Source organism: Heptranchias perlo, chromosome 8 (assembly GCF_035084215.1).
Source record: "Heptranchias perlo isolate sHepPer1 chromosome 8, sHepPer1.hap1, whole genome shotgun sequence".
NCBI classification, from domain to species: domain Eukaryota; kingdom Metazoa; phylum Chordata; class Chondrichthyes; order Hexanchiformes; family Hexanchidae; genus Heptranchias; species Heptranchias perlo.
Window position 1 is genome coordinate 7,840,204 of NC_090332.1, and position 21,658 is coordinate 7,861,861.

The window sequence follows — 21,658 nt, forward strand, 5'->3', positions numbered from 1 at the left end:
TCTTCTGTTGGTATTTCCAATCAAATCATAAATGTGATCAAAAGGTAAGTATTTGTGATTTCACTAGAAATACCAACTAGAGGAAATCTTCCTGCATTTGTTCATGATGTTGCTACACATAGTCATTTTGACTTTGTTAGAAAATGTAAAATGGGTGATAGCGAATCATTGACTTCAACGGAAATAAAAATCGGGAGATGTAAAATGGGCTGCCGATTCACTATCACCCGCTTTACACTATCGCACAAAGTCAAAATTACCCCCAGAGTGCCTAGACAAAATCAGTCCCATTGATTTTTTATTATACATAATTGTTGCTGTGTAAACTTAAATTTAACAACTGCACTACTTAAATTGGCAACAGTATGATCTCAGGTCACTGTGAGAATCCTTAGGCTTAGGGACCCTAAAAGAATGCTGACATTACCCCTTGCTAAATAGCTCACGACCACTGTATTGCAACATGCTGAGAGTAGAACAATAGAACAATGTGCTTCATTCATTACAAAGTATCATGTTATGTCCTAACAGTGCAGGTGACCTGATAAGATCAAGGGTCTGGTTGAGTTGTTTACTGGACATTGTGCAACTGGAACATTCTGTGGTTTGGAGATGATTGTCTTGTTGAGTTGTTTACTGGACATTGTGCAGCTGGAACAGGTTAATGATTACCTTGACCTTTAAGTGTTTTGAACTATGTAACCGGGGCGTGACTACCAGAATACTGCTTATGATTGGCCCTGATGATTGTCAGTTATGTTAGTGCTCTTGCAAAAACTGTATAAGAATGTAACCCTTTGACTGTAGTTTTGCCTTGCTCTGCTGGACTCGACGGACTCCGGTAGGAGTTACTGCCGATGCACTAGAGTAAAGCCCCGCGGAAAATAAAGATCTGTTTAATTCTGAAGGTGTGTTCGAGTCAGTGTTTGCTGAACCAGACTGAGGGAAAAGAATCCAGATCATCAACTGTACACATTCCAGATCTTCCAAATATTAATAGCTTTTCTCTATGTCTAGATTTCACTATAAAATAACTACCACATCTTTTTCACTGTGTATACAAAGAATAATTGTTCATGCTTGGTGTGTTAATTATACCCAGTGTTTTTTAAAAAAATAACGCAGGGTAGAAATAAGATCTGTCAAGGAACCAGAACTGTTTTATCACTGCAAAATACATTAGAAAAATGTGTACCTTGTTGTATTCTCATTCGGCATGCTTCCACATCCCATATAATTATGTAATCTTCAGCTGCAGAACACAGAAGTGTCGGTTCATAGTGGTTTCCAAATGCTAATGCAGTAATTGATTGATGGTGGCCTTTTAATTCCAGGGTCTATATAAAGCAGATGAATGGACCTATCAATAACTGTACACTTATGCAAGAATATTGGCTTAAACCATTTTATTCAGAATATTCTAATGGCAGAGCTTACTGATTTAAAATAACATAATTAATTATAATGAAAAATTTCAGAATTATTAATCGCCTTAGGGCATTTACTGTACTAAAAGCATTACATAAATGCAAGTTGTTGCTATTCTAACTGGACTCCCTGCAACTGAGGCGACCAAACAAACTTGTTTCCTAACAAAGAAGTTTGATGCATTATTTCATGGTAATAAAACAAATTGCAATTTAATATTTTAATTGAAGATAAATGAATGTACATAACTCTTCCTCGCCAGCTTTCAGTTCTTTGCTGGAGATACAAATTACCACTTCTTTTGCAAATAAATGAGCATACTTGGCTTTTACTTGTATATAAGGCTATAGGAAATTTGCAATTTTTTTTCAATAACTCATTCCAGCAGCATGTTAATCCAGAAAGATTAATAAAACTTGAGCTATTCGGCCTCAAAATGAGGTGACTAAAAGGGGGCCTCAGATATATTTTAAGGCAGTCAATAGGATAGAAAAGGTAAATGAAGAACACGGATTCCTGAATTTTTTCAGCGTAAGAGCTGCATAGCACCTTTTTTTGCAAGGAAATTCACACGTAAATGATTTATGGTGGTTTTACACCGAGACGTCAATAAGCGCTAAATTTCCTCAATCATTTGCGGCGCTTCCGAGATGTGTCTGTCATAACTCCCTGCAGCTCCACCCCCAGACAAAAGACCAGCTCACGCAAGTTTTCTGTATTTATGCCAGTAAAGCACCGCCTAGACATACGCCCAAAACATTAGCCGCAGTCACCTGGTATTAGCATTACTGAGATTTCTGGAGTTTGATACTGATTTTCTTTGCAATGTTTTTGAATTTTTCGTACTGAGGCCTGCACTGTACTTCATCAAATTGCCGTCAGTCTCAATGCACCTGAAATTTTTCGGACCCTACTCTTTCCCTCACGTATTCAGAAGAACTAATCAGCTGGAATGGCCTTCCCAATGGGCACACCCTTGTTCTGCATAATAATGGAAGAGGAACAGCAGAGGCAAGAGGCGCTGGGAGTGAGGCGCCATGGCACAAGACAGCAGCCCACTTGCTGTCACCCCACTGGCGGCACTGCATTTGCGCTTGTTTGACGCCACTTTTTACATTCTGGCGTAGGGAAATGAGCTCCACAGGAAATCTGGGCCTAAGTTCACGTCGGCAAGATCGGCGTAAAAACTGGCAAAACTTTTGGCGTAAACGGGATCAAGGAAATTCCAGGCCACTACTTCAAGCTAAACCATTTCAGCAGGACAAGGAAGGACAGGTTCAAGTTGAGAAAAAGGCAAATTTAGGATTGCTATCAGGAAGTCCTCCTTCACACAAAGAGTGATTAACATGTGGGCTGGAATCATTCAAGAAACATTTAGATGCTTTTTAAAGGAGACTGTAGTTTCTTTCTGGATGGTTGGATTTAGATGAGCCGAATGGACTTGCTCATCGAAACCTATCTTGTGATCCTGTGTATTTCTTCAAGCAGAAGCTACTCATAATTTCATTTATATTCCCAGAGTGACTCAGAAACACGGGGCAGATTTTCAACTTGCCACCTGGGCACATAACTGGCGATGCGAATCGGCCTCCCGTTATAGAATCCGCTCAAGTTTCATTCCCATTAAAATCAATTTCTATAACGGATAGTCAATCGGTAACACCAGTTTTACGCCCGGGCAGCAAGTTGAAAATCTACCTCTCAGTAACCAAGTAAACCAAATAAACCTTTACTGACTATGTGGGGATTTCTCATTTCAACTAATCACATTCCTAGCTGTAAGGAGCACCTGAAAAACCTGCTGTGAAATAAGTTTGGACACTCTCAATCCAATTTGTAGTGGATTCTAGTACACAACACAAAAACTGGAATTTGGCATTAATTTGGTCATTTCTTCTTTTTCAAAAAAATATTTTTTATTGGTACTTAAAAATGGACATAAACATTGCAGTGGAATTTTGCATTACTATAAAGCAGCAGGGACAGGTAAATCCCAGAAAATGGGGACCAGAAAATACTGCCAGTGGAACTGGAGTTCAGATTATGCAGAGGCACGTCAGTCTTCACCCCACATCACTGTTACTGCCATTGTGGAGGGGGTGCTCAGCTGTACCAGTGCTATTGTGTAAACCTGACTTTTCTTTTAAACGCAGTGTTCCCAATTGAACAATTATTTTTACCATTAATGCTAATAGTGATAAAAAATCTCAATTTTAATTCAATGTCCACCAAGTAAAGCAACACTTGACCCATTTTATTCCTAATCCACCTCGCTTCAAAAAAAAATTACCTGCATAATAGGATCGTGGATATTCCAAACACACACATCTCGTTTGTCATGAGGGAAGGCACAATACTGCCAGCTACAAGCCAGCTGAACGTGTGACAGTGGAGTACTGGACTGAACACAATGCTTCTCTGTAATAACTTCTTTCGAATAACCATTTTCTTCAATCTGATGGATAGTGGTACTTCCCCACATGCTAAAAAAAGAAACAATGAGAAACATTATCAAACTTACAAAAAGAATAATCTAATGGATATTTATTGAATCTGGTCTTTACATGGGAACAACACCACCTGCATGTTTCCCTCCAAGTCACACACCATCCCGACTTGGAAATATATCGCTGTTCCTTCATCGTCGCTGGGTCAAAATCCTGGAACTTCCTACCGAACAGCACTGTGAGAGAACCTTCACCACACGGACTGCAGCGTTTCAAGAAGGTGACTCGCCACCACCTTCTCAAGGGCAATTAGGGATGGGCAATAAATGCTGGCCTTGCCAGCAACGCCCACATCCCATGAACGAATAAAAAACAAACTAATGTCAAAGAAATAGGGACTGGGCACCGTCACTACTTCAATGCATTAAATTACCTCTGCCAATGCTACTCTGTAATAAGCCACTAGGAACTGGAGCCAGAATGACCCAGGGTGATTTTCTCTCCCTACCTACAGGGAGAAGCACAGCCATTGCTCAGAAGCTTCCCCTGACAGAACAACTGAGATTGGGAACTCACTGTGCTGAGAATACCACTCATGGACCCAAACCAATACCACTGCATGGAAAAGGGCACTGTATGCTAACAAGTGGTTTACAGTTACCATATCCACCCAGGCAAGTCTCAATTCAGCTCCCACTGACCACCCTAATCAACTGTTGTCCGGTCTGATCACGGTAGCTATGTACTGGAATCTATCTCTTTGGCAGGGTAGGATAAAATGGACAGGTGTTTCCACTAATGCGCTCAGCAGCCTACGATTTTTCCTTTATCATTTTAATGAACAGGAAAGACACAGGGTGGTGAGTGCACATGCAGAAAACCCCAACCCCTTTCTTTTGTTTTCTTAATTCACCATTGTATTCCCTATCTTCACTGCAGTTCTCTTAAAATATTCTTGAAAATTAAAATATAAAACAATGAAACAGAAGGAATTTTTAAAGGTGCAGACTAAATTTATGAAAGAGAGAGAATACATGAAAGTTACAGAGTAAATTAAAATAATAGAGAACCCAGTGCTTCTGGTTACAGTAATGCAGAGCAAGCGATTTATTACAGGTTCCAATATTGCAGAGGAAGCCCCCTGTTACAATATTGCAGAGGGAGTCCCTGTTACAGTATTGCAGAGGGAGCCCCATTACAGTATTGCAGAGAGCTCCTGTGACAGTATTGCACTGCAAGCCCCCTGTTACAGTATTGCAGAGGGAGTCCCGTTACACGTTGCAGTATTGCAGTGCAAGCCCCTTTACAGTATTGCAGAGAGCTGCTGTTACAGCATTGCGTTGCGAGCCCGCGTTACAGTATTGCATTGCAAGCCCCCTGTTACAGTATTGCAGAGGGAGTCCCGTTACACGTTGCAGTTTTTGCAGTGCAAGCCCCGTTACAGTATTGCAGAGGGAGCCCCATTACAAGTTACCAATATCGCGGTCCTGGGTTGCCGAGTGCGGCGCGTGCGCCGCCGGTTGTCAGTCCACGCGCGGTGGCGGTTGGTGCGGAGCTCGCGCGCCGCCCGTGTAAACCGGTAACGGACGGACCGAGCGCAGAGCAGCCTCGGGGCTTCGCTCCTGCTTCTTGTCACCGTTACACCGATAATATTTATCATTTCCGAAAGACAAGTAAGGTTCGTACTTTAGTGATAACGGCGGCTGTTCGCTCAGACTCTCGGCATCTCCCCGTCTCCCATGGCAGCGGCACCACGCTACGGGACGTCCCAGGGTACAAAAGGCACCCAAAAAAAGCGGACGATAACAAACTCAAAATAGTAATCGCTGGGAATCGGACGGACGCTGGAAGCTGATCGTTGCATCGGGCAGGACATTTTCCAGCAAGTGTTCTACAGACAAGATGCAAAGATGGAACGTTTTTAACAAATTGTATGTTGATGATAATCTGTCTGAACGTTGGTCATTTGGAATAATCAAACCAAACATGGTGAAAGAGCCGAAAAAAAACCTTGGGGGGGAAAAAAACTTGGGGTTTCCAAAATGCAATGAGATGTCACAATGGAGGGAAATAGAGAGATGAGCTTTGACCGGCCAATGGTTCTTGCTTATTCTTGACTCTGTATTCCCTTAAATCACTTACCAGGTTAAATCCCTTTATTTTTCATTTGTATTTATGCTTTTATTTTAATTTTGTGGCCTCCCTGGAGCCGACCTGTGGGCGGATCCGATCCCGCAAAGCCCGTAAAAACAGAAGACGCCGGAGACATTCGGCAGGACAGACAGGTCTCCTTACCTAAGAAAGGATATACTTGCCATAGAGGGAGTGCAGCGAAGGTTCACCAGACTGATCCCTGGGATGGCAGGACTGTCATATGAGGAGAGGTTGAGTCGACTCGGCCTGTATTCACTCGAGTTTGGAAGAATGAGAGGGGATCTCATTGAAACCTATAAAATTCTGACAGGACTAGACAGACTGGATGCAGGGAGGATGTTTCCCCTGGCTGGGGAGGGTCCAGAACAAGGGGTCACAGTCTCAGGATCCCGGGTAGGACATTTAGGACTGAGATGAGGAGAAATTTCTTCACTCAGAGGGTGGTGAACCTGTGGAATTCTCTACCACAGAAGGCTGTGGAGGCCAAGTCACTGAATATATTTAAGAAGGAGCTAAATAGATTTCTAGACACAAAAGGCATTATGGGGTATGGGGAGAGAGCAGGAATATGGTATTGAGATCGAGGATCAGCCATGATCATATTGAATGGTGGAGCAGGCCCGAAGGGCCGAATGGCCTACTCCTGCTCCTATTTTCTATGTTTCTATATGAGTCAGTTGACCTTTGAGATATGAACACTTCCCCAGAACTGAGAGGAAGAAACTCCCTGAACCATAAAAACCCTCCATTGGTTCATGCAGCAGGACCCAATCCATAGATTTTTCTCTGGGTCATGGGAATCCCAGACATTTGTACCCCAAGCCATTCTGAAGGACCGTCCTCCATTATAGTCAATGCCGATATACTTAGATAATGCCCATTTACCTACACCTTTGTAGCGATTTAGGTGGCAAGTGGAAAGCTGAAATGATGTCAACTGGGCACAAAGGTCAAAGATATTTTATATGCAGTAACATATCGTTATATAAATACATTTTAAGGCAGAAATGGAGGGACTATTGCAAGCCTTTCCTTCCTGGACCCATCCCCAGTAACTGACTAAATTGGTGTTTTTAGTCTATTACTGGTAAGCATATGTGTTAAACCCATATTGGGCAATGTGTTGTGCCATTAAAATTCCCAGAACAAATTTAACAGCCCGATGTACCATCTTCTGCTTGGAAATAATTGAAAGAACTTGCTTTCACGCCCTTCAGGAAGTCCCAAAACACTTCACAGCAAATTAATTACTTTTGAAGTTGTAATGTAGGACAACGTGGCAGCCAGTATGCACACAGCAGGGTCTCATAAGCAGCAATGAGATAAATAACAAATAAAGCTGTTTTTGTGATGTTGGGTTGAGGGATTCATTTTGGCCAGGACACTGGGAGAACTGCCCTGCTCTTCTTCAATATAGTGCCATGGGATCTTTTACATACACCTTAGATGGCAGACTGAACCTTGGTTTAACGTCTCGTCCGAAAGACTGCAACTCCAACAGTCAGGCAAGATTATGTACTCAGGGCCTGGAGTTGGGTTTCAACCCATGAACTTCTGACTCAGGCAAAAGTGCTACCAGAGTCAAGGCTGACACTAATTGGCCAGAAAAAATGACCAAGAATGCAAAAATAAGGCACAAAATCTTTCTCTAATAAATGCAGGCATGCTTAAATAAACCTTTTTTTTCCAGTAATATGAAATTGATTTCCTTAAATGGAAAAGTATGTATTTGGAAACAGTAACTTCTATCAGACACTGTGCATGTTCATCGGTTTGTGTGTGCGTAAGGGAGTGAGGGAGGGAATATTAGTTGATGCAAAACAAAGCAAACCTACTTTAGCTTCTAGAATGGTAATGTACATCATGCCAAATAAAAGGAACACTTTGAGATTACCATGAATCTGTTCAAGCTGCCAAGAACACAATTAGTCACCAACTCATTTTTCATTCTATGTGATTTAAAAAACACTGCAACTCTTCTGAGAATTTCCTATAGATTCCATGCCAGGTTTTCAGCAGTCATCAATATTCCAAGTACTGTCAGCGTGAAAGAATTCCTTTGACACCTGCATAAAATATTTACAATGTCAGGAATAGGACAAACTGGATTTCAGTCTCACAAAAGTATTATCCACCAAGCAGAAACTACAAAAATTATGTGTAAACAAGTAGTAAAAATATAATGGAAAAATCGCAAATGCTGGAAATCTGAAATAAAAGCAGAAAATGCTGGAAATACACGCCAGATGCTTAAATGGACCCAGAAGTTTAACTAGACCATTTATATCGACACTGTGGCTCCAAGAGCAGGGCAGAAGCTGCGACGAGTGGCTCACCTCCTGATCCCTCAACACCACTCCACCGTTGATAAGGCTCGTCAGGGGTGTGATGGAATACTCACCACTTGCCTGGATGGGTGCAGCCGCAACAACACTCAAGAAGCTCGCCACCATCCAGCACACAGCAGTTGCAAGAGCAGCACTCCTGTCACTGGGACTACCAAGCAACTCATAAAGAATACAATAAAAGCATTTAAGGCCATTAAGGAAAATGGTACAGAATTAAGACGGATTCTTTAGCAAAAGGTATGCCTGGAGTGTAAAAAGGGCATCAAAATGAATTGAATATGGCAAGAGAACTGAAGGATAATAATAAAGTTTTAAGTTATATTAAGAGAAAATGAAAAGCAAGGTGTGGAATGGGGCCACTGAAAGTGGGATCGGGTGAGGTCATGAAAATTGATGCTACATAGGTAGCAGAAGTACTAAATCAATTTTTTGCGACATTTTTTACCAAGGATGAGAGAGACAACTTATTTGATCTGCAAAGGGAACTAGAGGGTGTTGCAGAAATAAGTTGTAACACTTATTCACACTACTATCAGCATGATTACCAAACAGCTGTGAAAACCTAAGGTAAATAAATCTCAGGAGCCACATAAGATGCATTCGAGGATCCTTAAGGAAATGAGGGAGAAAATTTCAGGAACTTTGGCAAAATCTTCCAGAAATCAGTGAATACTGGAGATGTGCCTGGGGACAGGAGAAAGGCAGATGTTGCTCCTATTTTTAAAAAAGGTAGCAAAAGTAACCCAGACCAGTGAGTTTGATGTCCATTGTGGGTAAAATTATTGAAACTCTTATTAAAGATAAGATCATGGAGAACCTGGATAGAAATAAAATCATAAAAGATAGTCATTATGGTTAAAGGAGATGGCCACTAGCACTTTCTCCCAGCAACTAGGGATGGGCAATAAATGCCGGTCTTACAGGCATCACCCATATCTCACAAATAAATGAAAAACAGTCAGCATCTGTAAAAAAAAACAATAATGCGTGGTCTGTTAAACTACACACTTGAAACATCATATTTGGTCTTTTCTCTTTACAGGTGCTGACTAACTTGCTGTGTATTTTCAGCATTTTTTGTTTTTATTATATATGTAAGGATCTGCGAGATCTAGAATCACAATGGTGTAGATTTTGACTTTATGCAATAGTGTAAAACGGGTGATAGCATCGGAACATAGGAGCAGGAGTAGGCCATTTAGCCCCTCCAGCCAGTTCCGCTATTCAATTAGATCATGGCTGATCTGTACCTTAACTCCATCTACCCGCCTTGGTTCCGTAACCCTTAATATCCTTGCAAACAAAAATCTATCAATCTCAGTTTTGAAATTTTCAACTCACCCAGCCTCAACAGCTTTTTGTGGGAGAGTTCCAGATTTCCACCACCCTTTGTGTGAAGAAGTGCTTTCTGACATCATCCCTGAGCGGCCTTGCTCTAATTTTAAGGTTATGCCCCCTTGTTCTGGATTCTCTCACCAAAGGAAATAGTTTCTCTCTGTCTACCCTATCAAATCCTCTAATCATCTTAAATACTTTAATTAGATCACCCCACCATCTTCTATATTCAAGGGAATCGGAAGCTCGTTTTACATCTCCCCCAATTTTTATTTCCGTTAACTTCAATGTTGCGGAAATTGACATTTCGGCATTTTTTGTTTTTATTATATATGTAAGAAACTGCAAGATCTAGAAACACAATGGGTAGATTTTGTCAGAATTTGTTGTAGCTGGTCAATGAACGGCGCCCGCCGTTAGTGAGTCTTGCTGTTGCCCGTTTAATCTCCATGAGATTTTGCACCACAAGTTGCTGGAAGTGGCATGGTGCCCTCTACAGGGCATATGGGATCTGAGCGAACAGGGCAAGAAACTGTGTACCTCCTTAACCAATCAGATTGAAGGATTGTTAAATGAATAGTGCAGAGTCTGAACAAGGAAGTGTAAGTTAGAACAGTGAATTCAATGTCAAATCAGGTTCAGAACGAGAAATAAAGAAAGGGAATGAAAGATAGGATTAAGAGAGAAAGAAAAAGCCAGAAAGAAAATCTTTTAAAAAAATTAATTTAATTTTCAGTGCCAGAGAGGTTGTTTGGCAGTAATTAACACTTATCACGCCGTTAAAAAGGGTATTTAGACTGAAATAGACAAGCCCTAACTTTCTGTGGCGAGTTTAGTTTGTATCTACATCGCAAGTACAGGAACTTCATGCCTTTCAATGCATTTCAATGGTGAGTCAGACAGCGAGATGCCATTTTCGTGAAGCTAAAAGCAGAGCGGCGCATCTCAGACAGCAACTTCCAGATTTTTGCGCTTAACTGCACATCTGCCCTCACCTGAAGTTGCTGTGCGATTTGTGCATAAAAGCGGTGAGCACCATTAGCCACATTGCTATTTTGACCGCAAATTCTAGGTTGTCAAAGGGGCTGCCAACACGCCATCACCCGTTTTACACAATCGCACAAAGTCAACATCTGCCCCAATGATATTGTATCTGGAAATCCTAGTTCATCTCTGCATAATTTCAGATTAAACAAGTTTCCAAAAAAGATTGCATTAATATTACAATATTGTCTAGTTAATATGTTACTAATTATAGGAAATGTGTACCTCAAATGTTTTCACAGTACCATATACTTTTATATAATTCCTTAGTATGATTCAAAATATATTGTAGCATGTAGAAGATGCATGGATGGCTGGAGCATTATTAAGAAACCAGATGTCAACAATTTTCAACACTTATTCAGGAAGCCTTACATCTTTAATTTAGTTTCAGAGGATGATGTCAAAAGGAACACGACACCTGAAAACTGGCAGAAAATACAAGTTCAGCTTAAATCAACATTAGGAACTGTGCCTTTCTCTGCTGAAGTATGCAATCACCAGTAATTGTTTCTGACTATATTCAGAGAGTAATTGAGACAAAGATGTATTTACTTTTCAAAAGAATATTAATAGTACATTATTAGTTAAATATTGGATAAAAATGTGTTACTTATTGCCTTTTGAAATCAGTTGTGTAAGCAATATTAATATTGGGCATCAATGGAAACAGTTAATAATAATTGCACACTTCAGCAGTCAACGGCGTATTTCTGCATTTAAAAAGTTTCCAAATTTGAAAGGGTGCAGTAAGATTAAATTTTTTTTAAATATCAACACTGAGTAATAGTTATTCTATCTCCAAGTTTGGCAGACAATATAATATTTAATATCCTCATTTAAATCTGTTCAAACTGAGGTTGGAATAAACACAGAAGTCAATTATTAAATTTGGCAGCACAGTCATAAAATTACACATCTAACATTTATAAAGCAACATCTATATATAAATGGGTGTGTGTGTGTGTTTCAAAGGTCTCCCATCTCTGTAGCACTGAATGTATACACAAAACATGGACTGAAACAAAGGGATTAAACACACTACATGCATGGCAATGTCGATATCTTTTTTTAATATTCATTCTCAGGATGTGGGCGTTGCTGGCAAGGCCAGCATTTACTGTCCATCCCTAGTTGCCCTGGGAAAGGTGGTGAACCGCTGCAGTCTATATGGTGAACATAATCCCACTGTTAGGTAGGGAGTTCCAGAATTTTGACCCAACGACAATGAAGGAACGGCGATATATGTCCAAGTCAGGAAGGTGTGTGCCTTGGAGGTGATGGTATTCGTTCCCATGTACCTGCTGCCCTTGTCCTTCAAGGTAGTGGAGGTCATGGGTTTGGGGAGGTGCTGCCGAAGAAGCCTTGGTGACTTGCTGAAGTGCATCCTGTAGATAGAACACACTGCAGCCACGGTACACCGGTGGTGGAGGGAGTGGATGTTTAAGGTGATGGATGGGATGGTGATCAACCGGACTGCTTTGTCCTGGATGGTGTCGAGCCTCTTTTGTGTTGTTGCAGCTGCGCCCATCCAGGCATGGCAAGAGTATTCCATCACACACCTGACTTGTGCCTTGTAGGTGGTGCAGAGGCTTTGGAGAGTCGGGAAGTAAGACACTCGTCACAGAATACCCAGCCTCTGACCTGCTCTTGTAGCCACAACATTTACGTGATTGGACCAATTATGTTTCTGGTCAATGGTGACCCCCCGGGATTTTGATAGTGCGGAATTCGACGATGTCGATGGTAATGCCATGGGGAGGTGGTTAGGCTCTCTCTTGTTGGATGTTAATTGTATCCATGTGATTTATATCAATTAGTGTTAACTGTATTCAGGTTGTGCATATCAATTGAGGACTCTCTTGTATCCATTTATAAGAGAGCTGATCGAGGGTGTGGTGTGGGTGTAATGTGGAGCTCTGTGAATAAAGGCTTGGAAGCAATTGAAGACTAGGCACTAGTATTCTATCCTTCACCACCTGGTTATCCAATTTATAACACTGGAGACGGTCATTGCCTGGCACTTGTGTGGCACAAATGTTCCACACCACAATCAGCTTTTGCAAAGTTCTAATGCAGGAAATTATATTGTGTATAACTATGACAGGCACGATCTGATAGAATGGTTGAACTTGCTCGAGGAGCTGAATGATCTACATCTGTTCCTATGTTCCTAAACAAAGCCATTTAGCAAACAGAACTTAACTTTATGTAAAACTTTACAGTAACTAGAACTTCATGCCATAATAAGAATTGTTCAATTAACAAAATTCAAAGCACAAACTCCCCTGATTATTTGTATTACATTGCCTGCATTTTCCAAAATGTCATGCTTGCTTTTTTACTGAAGACTGAATTTTGCTATATTGAGATATTTGACTGTAAAGTGTGTTACAGACAACTTGATTGGATAGCAACCACTGTGGTAGCCAGATTCTCATCTGGATGGTTGCATTTCCCAGAGCTGCCTGTCTCTTTAATCCAGCTTCCACGGCTTGAAAAGTTTTGGTCGGTTCTTGGGCGACTTGTTGGAGCATTTCACTTTGGGAAGGAGAATAAAATTAGCATTATCTGTTATTTCCTATCACAAGTGCATCTCCTGTCAACTCCTCATGGGTGCTCCCCAGCAACCACCCACGGACAAGTCTGAGATCTGCCGTTCCAGTCAAAAAAAAGAGTGCTCAAAGATGAGAATTAGCATAATGGGAAGAAAATAGAATTAGGAGCAATGACAGTGGGCTTGAAAAGACAGTAGGATATTTCGCTTGTTCACTATGTCATCATGCTAGTGGATGTTCTGTGCTGTTGATCGCAGCATCTGAGTAAGTCACTGTGGTCTGTCAAACCAAAGTGAATATTGTTTCCAGATCATCTGGGTCTGGGGTCTGTCTCCTCACAAAGCGAGGATCCACCTGCAGTATTTACAACAGGGTTGTCAAATAGAAATTGCTAACTAATTACAGGTGTGGCTATGCCAACACCATTTTAGCCACATGCACTAATTTTAGTAGAAAAAGCCTTACATACACTCTCACAATACAGCAAATGTATTTCACATGTGTATATTTGCTTACCAAACATCTACCACTATCCATTAACCAAGGAAGTAAAGTACTCAACGATCAAAAACACTCATGCACTCTGCCTTCCGTCTTACCGTTTTACCAACAAACGCACAAAAAGGTTAAAGTACACATGCATACACCGTGTGAATATCAGTATTGAAATCACACGCCCAATGACGATGTTAATTACTCATTATTTATTAATCAGAAATGCAATTCGCCACATCTGGATTCCCAATTAGCCACATGTGGCTAGTGGCTAATGTATAGGACAACATTGGTTTATAACAAGGACTGATGAGAGGCTCTGATCCTGGTAGATGCTATTCTGTAGCATTCTTTCAGAACAGCCTTCAAAGAAAAACAAAGAAAGCATGCAGGAACATTTTGTGCCTGTGTAAGTATAACATTGTGTTGTTTTGGAATTCATCCTGTACTTGCTATGGAGTCTGTCCAAAATTCATTATTATGAGACATCTAAAGGGGAGCCAGAATGCACACAATCTGGTTTATGCATCATATCTACAGATGAAGAGATGTATGAGGTTGCTCTTTTGCTGTTTAGGGAAAAAATATATTAGACAAGAAAAATAGCATAGTCAACTAATCTCTAAAATACTACTTAGGAAATTTTCAACAAATCTTTGGTAGGACAATTAATTGATAACACAGATTTAACGTAATAATATATCCATGTGCAGGAGAGGGACAATACAACTACAAAGCATAGCTTAGGTTACGAGAGCCCTAATGTCTCTGGGCTGAGCAGAGATCATGGGACTTTAAGTCTGGTTTCTACTCGATTAAATTTCTTGGCCTTTCCTCAGAAAGAGGCACAATTTCACACCACAAAATAATGTGGAAGACACATAAATAACGGTGAGATACCTTCAGGGGAGAGCATGTTAATGCACCAGCCTATCAAGGCTAAAGAACCATACTTGAGAATGTCAGATGTGTGCTGTGTTAAACCTCTAGTGATATAAGGGACATGGGAACAACACCACCTGCATGTTCCCCTCCAAGTCACACACCACCCCGACATGGAAATATATCGCCGTTCCTTCATCGTCGCTGGGTCAAAATCCTGGAACTCCCTTCCTAACAGCACTGTGGGAGAACCTTCACCACACGGACTTCAGCGGTTCAAGAAGGCGGCTCACCACCACCTTCTCATGGGCAATTAGGGATGGGCAATAAATGCCGGCCTCGCCAGCGACGCCCACATCCCATGAATGAATAAAAATAAATAATGGATATCTTGTATTTCACTCTTGCAGGAGTATGATGATAATGTAGTAAATTCATCAGCCAGATGTTCAAACTGTAACCTCTGTCACATTTAATGAAAACCATTAAAAATGAATTCATACCAGGAACGCAGGGGATTATGGTTCTGTTACTGGACCAGTAATCCAGAGAACATGAGTTCAAATCCCTCCATGGTAGTTTGAGAATTTGAGTTCAGTCTTTAAAAAAGCTGGTATCAGTAAAAGTGACCATGAAGCTGTTGGATTGTCATAAAAACCCAACTGCTTCACTAATGTCCATTAGGGAAGGAAACCTGCCATCCTTACCAGGTCTGGTCTATAAGTGACTACAGTCCTACATCAACATGGTTGACTCTTAACTGCCCTGTGGCCAACATTTGTCCCTCAGCAAAAACCACCCAAAAACAAATTAATTGACTATCTCACTTGCTGTTTTTTGGACCTTGTGGTGTCCAAATTGGCTGCCGCGTTTGCTTATAAAGGTGACTACACTCCAAAAGTACTTAAATTGGGCATCCTGAGGATGTGAAAGGTGCCAAATAAATGCAAGTCTTTCTTTCTAAGAAGCACTTTGAAATGTGTCAGTGTGATAAGTCACTATATAAAATGCAAAGATTATTATTATTATTATCTAGCTCAAGATCTGTAAAGTTTCGATGTTTTATTTGGAATCTGAGTTTTTAAGAAAAAATATTAAATGCAGGCATCGTGCCTTTTTCATATTTTCATAAGTTATTCAACTTTGAATCTTTAATTAAATTTAAATAAGAAAGAAGTGACATTTCCACAGGATTTCATGGATCAGTGTATAATAGATTTAGGTCAAGCAGCCAGAAAAGTTAAATCCCAGCACCAGTAGTCCTTCTTACATTTGATTGCCAAAGCATTTGTTCTGGATTGTGTTTTAACCTTTTCCCAACGTCCATTGCTTCCTGTCAGTCTTCATTATAACTGTTCTCAAAAACTATACAAGGGAGCCCTCTTCAGATCAGTTTGAATTTAATATAAATTTGTGCTTATCAAAGTAAGTGATAATAACACTGGGACTAGGACACTTTTTCCCTTTGGGCACAGAGTTTGCATCAAGCAAACCTAGGTTAGATAAAGTGAAAATCAAATGCTGATTTAGGGTCTCTTTAATCTGCCCCAACCTGTCCTTAGACATCTAGAAATGAGTCTGGGCCCGTTTTCAGGCCCAGACGTGGCTCAGCATGAACGCATCGATCAATGCTCTAACGGATATGATGGTCCTAGAAAGGCAAGATTACCAGTGCTCTGGGCTGGTAAACTGCCTAGTTTTAGCTAGTTTAAATTCTAGCATTACTCCTGTGCACATTTAGGGTTCCCTAAGATTTGGCTAAGGCTAAGCTTTCTGGACTAAAATAAGTGGAATGTATTGGGAGTCAGTGTGCATTCTGTATTGGGCCAATGGAAGCTAACTGTGTGGAGATTTCAATTGCTTTTTTTATAGATGCTTTAACATGGTAATGGGTTTCTACTTGTGTCAGATACCTGGTTGACCAAAACCACAATTTTGGCCCATCTGATGAACACTTCCAAACTGGTGCCAATTTGTGGCTAGTTTTGTGTTATGGATCCTTGCCTAGTAGGAATTGGGATTAGCCTGTCCAAACATATCTCGCTTAAGTCACTTCGGTCAGCAGAGAGAGTAGACTTTCATCCCATTTATTTCAGGTGTGTTCACACCCAACGGTAAAAAGACACTGTAGTAGTGTATTCCTTGTACTCGAGGATGACGGTGCCAACAATGAAGGGAACATAATTCCGTGATAGATGGGTGCTTTGATGACTATGCGGGCCGATAAATGACAGACACTGTATACAAGCCTCACATTCCTGGGGTGGGGTTCTCCTATTGCTCATCTGACGTTGCCGATTCTTCCATCTCTCATGCCTCGACTCCACACTGGCACGATGTTGTAGCTCAAAACCCTTCACTCCTTCTCTCACTCCAGCATGTCGTTGCCATCTCTCGGAGGCCAGGGGTTTCTAAGAGTCAACAACGATGTCTCTCTGCTTCAAGTGAATCTTCACTGTATCCTCGTGGCGCCTTTCTTTCCACCCTGTTTTCTTCTGCCAGCCACCGGTTCTCCCGCTTCGGCATCCATACGTCGTCCATCCGAACATATCCAACTAACAAAGCTGAGCATCGATTATCGGAGCCTCAATGTTATTGCTGTCAGCATGTTCCAGCATTTTATTGTTGGTGATCTTCTCTTGCCACCCAATACAGAGTAAGGTGCGAAGGTGTCTTTAGTGAAACCTTTCCAGCCGTTGTGTATGCCTTCTATAGAGTGTCCATGTTTTGCATCCATATAGAAGATTGGTAATGACAACAGCCTTATAAACCTTCAGTTTAGTGGCAACCATAATACCGCGATGATTCCAAACACACTTGGACATTGTGAAGGAAGGAAGTCAAATAACCTCGCAGGCAGAAAGTTTAAAAGAACTCCTCCTGGATAAAGTTCCTATTATTAAAAGAAACAAACTCAGAATAGCAGAATAATGAATGCAAAAGTGGATACACTTACTTTACACTACTCCTGATAACCATGTACCCTTTTCCTTCTTAAGTGTCAGCATGACTCCATTAGTAGCATTCTCATCTTCGTATCAGAAGGTCATGGGATCAAGTGCAGCTATAGACTTGAGCACATAACCCTAGGCTGATATTCCAGTGCAATACTGAGGGAGTGCTGCATTGTCAGAGGTGCCATCATTTAGATGGGATGTTAAACCGAAATCCCTTCTAACTGCTCAAGCACATTTAAAAGATCCCATAGCACTTTTCAAAGAAGAGCAGGGTATTCTCCCAGTGTCCTGACCAACATTCCCCCCTCAACCAAGACCATCAAAAACAGATCATCCGGTCATTCATTTGCTGTTTGTGGGACTTGGCTGTGCTTAAAATACTTGCTCACACAGCAAGTGACTGCACTTCAAAAATGATCCCTTGGTTGGATTTGGGATGTCCCGAGAACATCGAAGGCACTATATAAATGAAAATTCTTCCTTTCTCTGTGTTTCTGAGACTTAAGGACCTGGGAGACTCCATTCAGTCTCTTGCCAACTTCTATGTAAGCAGTTATAACATCAGCGTTGACAGGAGAGTGGCTTTTGCTGCCAAACCGAAGCAACCCCCACATACCAACTGGCAGGACGTTAAAAGCATTATAAGACCAGCTGTGTTGTGTAATTTCCCACTCCCAGCTAACTGCGCTGCTGGCCGGGCTCCATGCACCCATTTTCCATGCACAGGGAACCTAACAAAATTAGACAAGGCCAGCCTTCCTTGCTACCAACACAATTCCACCTGGACATTGCAAAATCTGTTCTGATGTCTCCATCCCCTATGCCTCTCGGTGTTAATATCAGAAGCATAAACAGTGAGGCTGACCATATCCTTTAATACATCAAACATAGTTGGCAGTGTGTGTATCGGTCTCAAGAGTATGAGATTGACCATTGCGTACAAGAAAGCCAACATGACCAACTTTCAATCAGAAGAGCAGCAGCATCAGGACATGGAACATACACTTAAAAAGTACTACATTGGCTGTGAAGTGCTTTGGGACACCCTGAGGTCGCGACAGGCGCTACATAAATGTAAGTCTTTCTTTCCATTAGTTGACAAACCCACAGAGACTTAACAGCAACAGCAGGATGAGCATGTGGTAGACTGCTACGCTCGAGAAACCTGGGGCAGGATGTTTTCCTGGAATTACACAGGCTCCCCATCATAGCTCCGGCAGACGGAATTGGTCCATTACATTAGTTAAGGCATTTTAAAAAAAATTTTAAACTGCAAACTTTTTTGGCCAGCCCCAGAGGTCTCTGTCATGTGCAACAGCCATTTTCCAATCCCGTCCACACAAGATGGGTTCTCCACCGGAAGCCTGCCCAAATTATTTAAATAATCCTGGCTCTGGAAAATCAGCCAAGGTCAGGGGCAGGCTCTTGGGACGGGTGGAACTCCCGCCCTGCTGGAGATGTGCCAGGATTCCATCAAAGTGGGAAACCTCTGCCTAACTAATATGCAAAAATTTCACATACACCTCATTCAATGCCAAGGCTGCAATCATTAATTTGTCAGAAAGCACATATTCATGTGCCATTTCCCTCTCATATGGTTCTGCCCTTCCATTTCCTTTCATGGTGACCAACATGTCATGAGGATAGACAATGCAGCACATTGGACTGTTCCTTCACAAACTTAATTTTCACATAGATAGCCATTTCTTGCACCTGTGGCTGCCATAGTATCACCATTGTGGTATACCACCATTACAGGAATGGACTGTACGGACATCATGTCAGTGATTAATTTTGGGTGCCACTTCTTCCTATCTTTACTTTCTGTTTTAAGGTACTGCCAATCAATGATTTTAAATTTCAGTGTGTAATGACACTCACGGGGGGGAGACAAGAATTCAACAACAGTTCACAACCTGACGGACAGTTACAGAAAGACAAACTCAAACATTCTTTTATTTTTTTTCGGAGCAGAAACCCATATCTGATCCATTCAGGTTCTTAATGCTTTTGTGGCTTCCCCTAGATAGACTAACGCCATATATTAAATCTCTGACATTTTCATATACAGCTGTGTTGCAATTGTAATATATCTTCAGTGTAAGAAGCACTGCGCCAAATGGTGATCTTCTGGGTCTCAGGAAAAGTGAGAGGCTGGGCATACTGCTCACCAAACACACGGCTTTCCTCCATACTAGAATGAACAAGCCCAGTATACTGCTCTGCTTCAGATCTCGTTGACAAGCAACGTGAAGAAGAACATGAGATGCAGAAGAATGCCTCATAAGCCAAACATATCCGAAGAGCAGCAGCGTATCAAATTATGACTGTCATACTTTGCTCATTGAACAAAATTCACATCCTTCCTCCTTTTCACGCAAGGCCAACTCTTCCAAGGATACCCTCTTTTGATAATGTGCATGGAAATCAGATTCCATAGGAACTTTCAAAAGGCAATTGGACACGTACTTGAAGAGGACTAATTTGTAGGGTTATGGGGAGAAAGCTGGGGTGTGGGACGATATTGGACAGCTCTTTCAAAGAACTGGCACAGGCACAATGGGCCAAATGGCCTCCTTCTGTGCTGTAAGATTCTATGAAATCATTTTCACCATACCTCCACCATTGAATAATCTTCCTGTATGAAGTATTATAGAATACGAGGTACCCTCAACAGGTAAGAGAGCCAAAGCATTGGGAGTAGAGAAACTTAATTATGGTATAAAAACAAAAGGAAATTTCCACAATAGTTTTAGGTTAAAGAAGAAAAGTGTGATGTGTTCCTCCAGGTATTTGGATGGATAAAGCAATGCACCCAAGTTCATAGAGAAAACAGATTAGTAATGAAATGGTGCTTTAAAAAGATGGAGTACTTGAACATTCATGCAGTAACAAGAGCAGATGGAATACATCCAGAAATACTTGAGGAAATGAGGGAATAAATAGTGGAAAGCTGCGGTGGAAAATTTTTCACGGCTCATTAAATACTGGAACAACACAGGATGACTAGAAAATAGTGATGCTGTTCCAATTTAAAACAAATAGGATCACAGGAAATATAAGTCCATTAGCTTGACATATTTAGGAGGAAAGCCCTGGAGTCTGTTATAAAGGAAGCAATTCAAAAACATTCAACGGTAGAGACAATAGGGTCGATCTTCGCAGCCCTCCCCACCACCTGTGTGTATCGGGAAATCACAGGTAGAGCGCCTACAATTTTCCAATATAACATTCAAGTCCTGGAGTTGGGCTTGAACCCATGACATTCTGACTCAGAGGCGAGAGCACAACAACAACTTGCATTTATATAATGTCCCAAAGTGCTTCACAGAAGCGTTATCAGACATAATTTGACACCGAGCCACATAAGGGGATATTAGGACTGGCGACCAAAAGCTTAGTTAAAGAGGTAGGTTATAAGGCACGTCTTAAAGGAGAGAGGCAGAGAGGATTAGGGAGGGAATTCCAGAGTTTAGGGCCCAGGCAGCTGAAGTCACGGCCGCCAATGGTGGAGCGATAAAAATCGGGGATGCGCAAGAGGCCAGAATTAGAGGAGCACAGAGATCTCAGTGGGTTGTAGGACTGGAGGAAGTTTCAGAGATAGGGAGGGGGCGAGGCCATGGAGCGATTTGAAAACAAGTCATTGCCGGACTAGTTGTAAAACCGACAAAGGCCAAAGTGCTGCTACTGGGAGAAAGAAGTTTCCACTTACATGGCAAAAGCCCTCTCTCCTCTCAAATCTCTGAACCCATGACCCTCTGACCCAGAGGCGAGAGTGCTACCACTATGACAAGTTCAAGATTTCCTCCTCCCCATCAATTACAAAGTTCAGAACGAACTGAGTAACATTGAAGCCATAAGGTTCAACCTTTCTGTGCTTAGATGCATACCATGGCACCTCAAAGCTATATATTGGAGGGACAGCCCCCGACTGTTCCTACTGCAATATGTATATGGGGGTGAGGGGGGGGGGGGGATGATGGGCAGGGCCCTGGACCACAGCAGATTTC

The 21,658-nt window shown here is 41.5% G+C and overlaps 1 protein-coding gene across 4 annotated transcripts in view; it reads right to left on the reverse strand.

The window, feature by feature from the left end:
• wdr27 (WD repeat domain 27) overlaps positions 1–5,627 on the reverse strand; it is a 327,145-nt gene extending 321,518 nt beyond the window's left edge. For all 4 annotated transcript variants that reach the window (XR_010963597.1, XM_067988592.1, XM_067988591.1 and 1 more), the window contains exons 1-3: positions 5,562–5,627; positions 3,719–3,911; positions 1,196–1,337 (exon numbers count right to left, since the gene is read on the reverse strand). Coding sequence is in view for 3 of the 4 variants with exons in the window: in XM_067988592.1 (XP_067844693.1) it covers positions 1,196–1,337; positions 3,719–3,910 (334 nt within the window). In the remaining variant the exon portion in view is untranslated. The remainder of the gene's footprint in view (positions 1–1,195; positions 1,338–3,718; positions 3,912–5,561) is intronic.
• Positions 5,628–21,658: the final 16,031 nt, after the last annotated feature.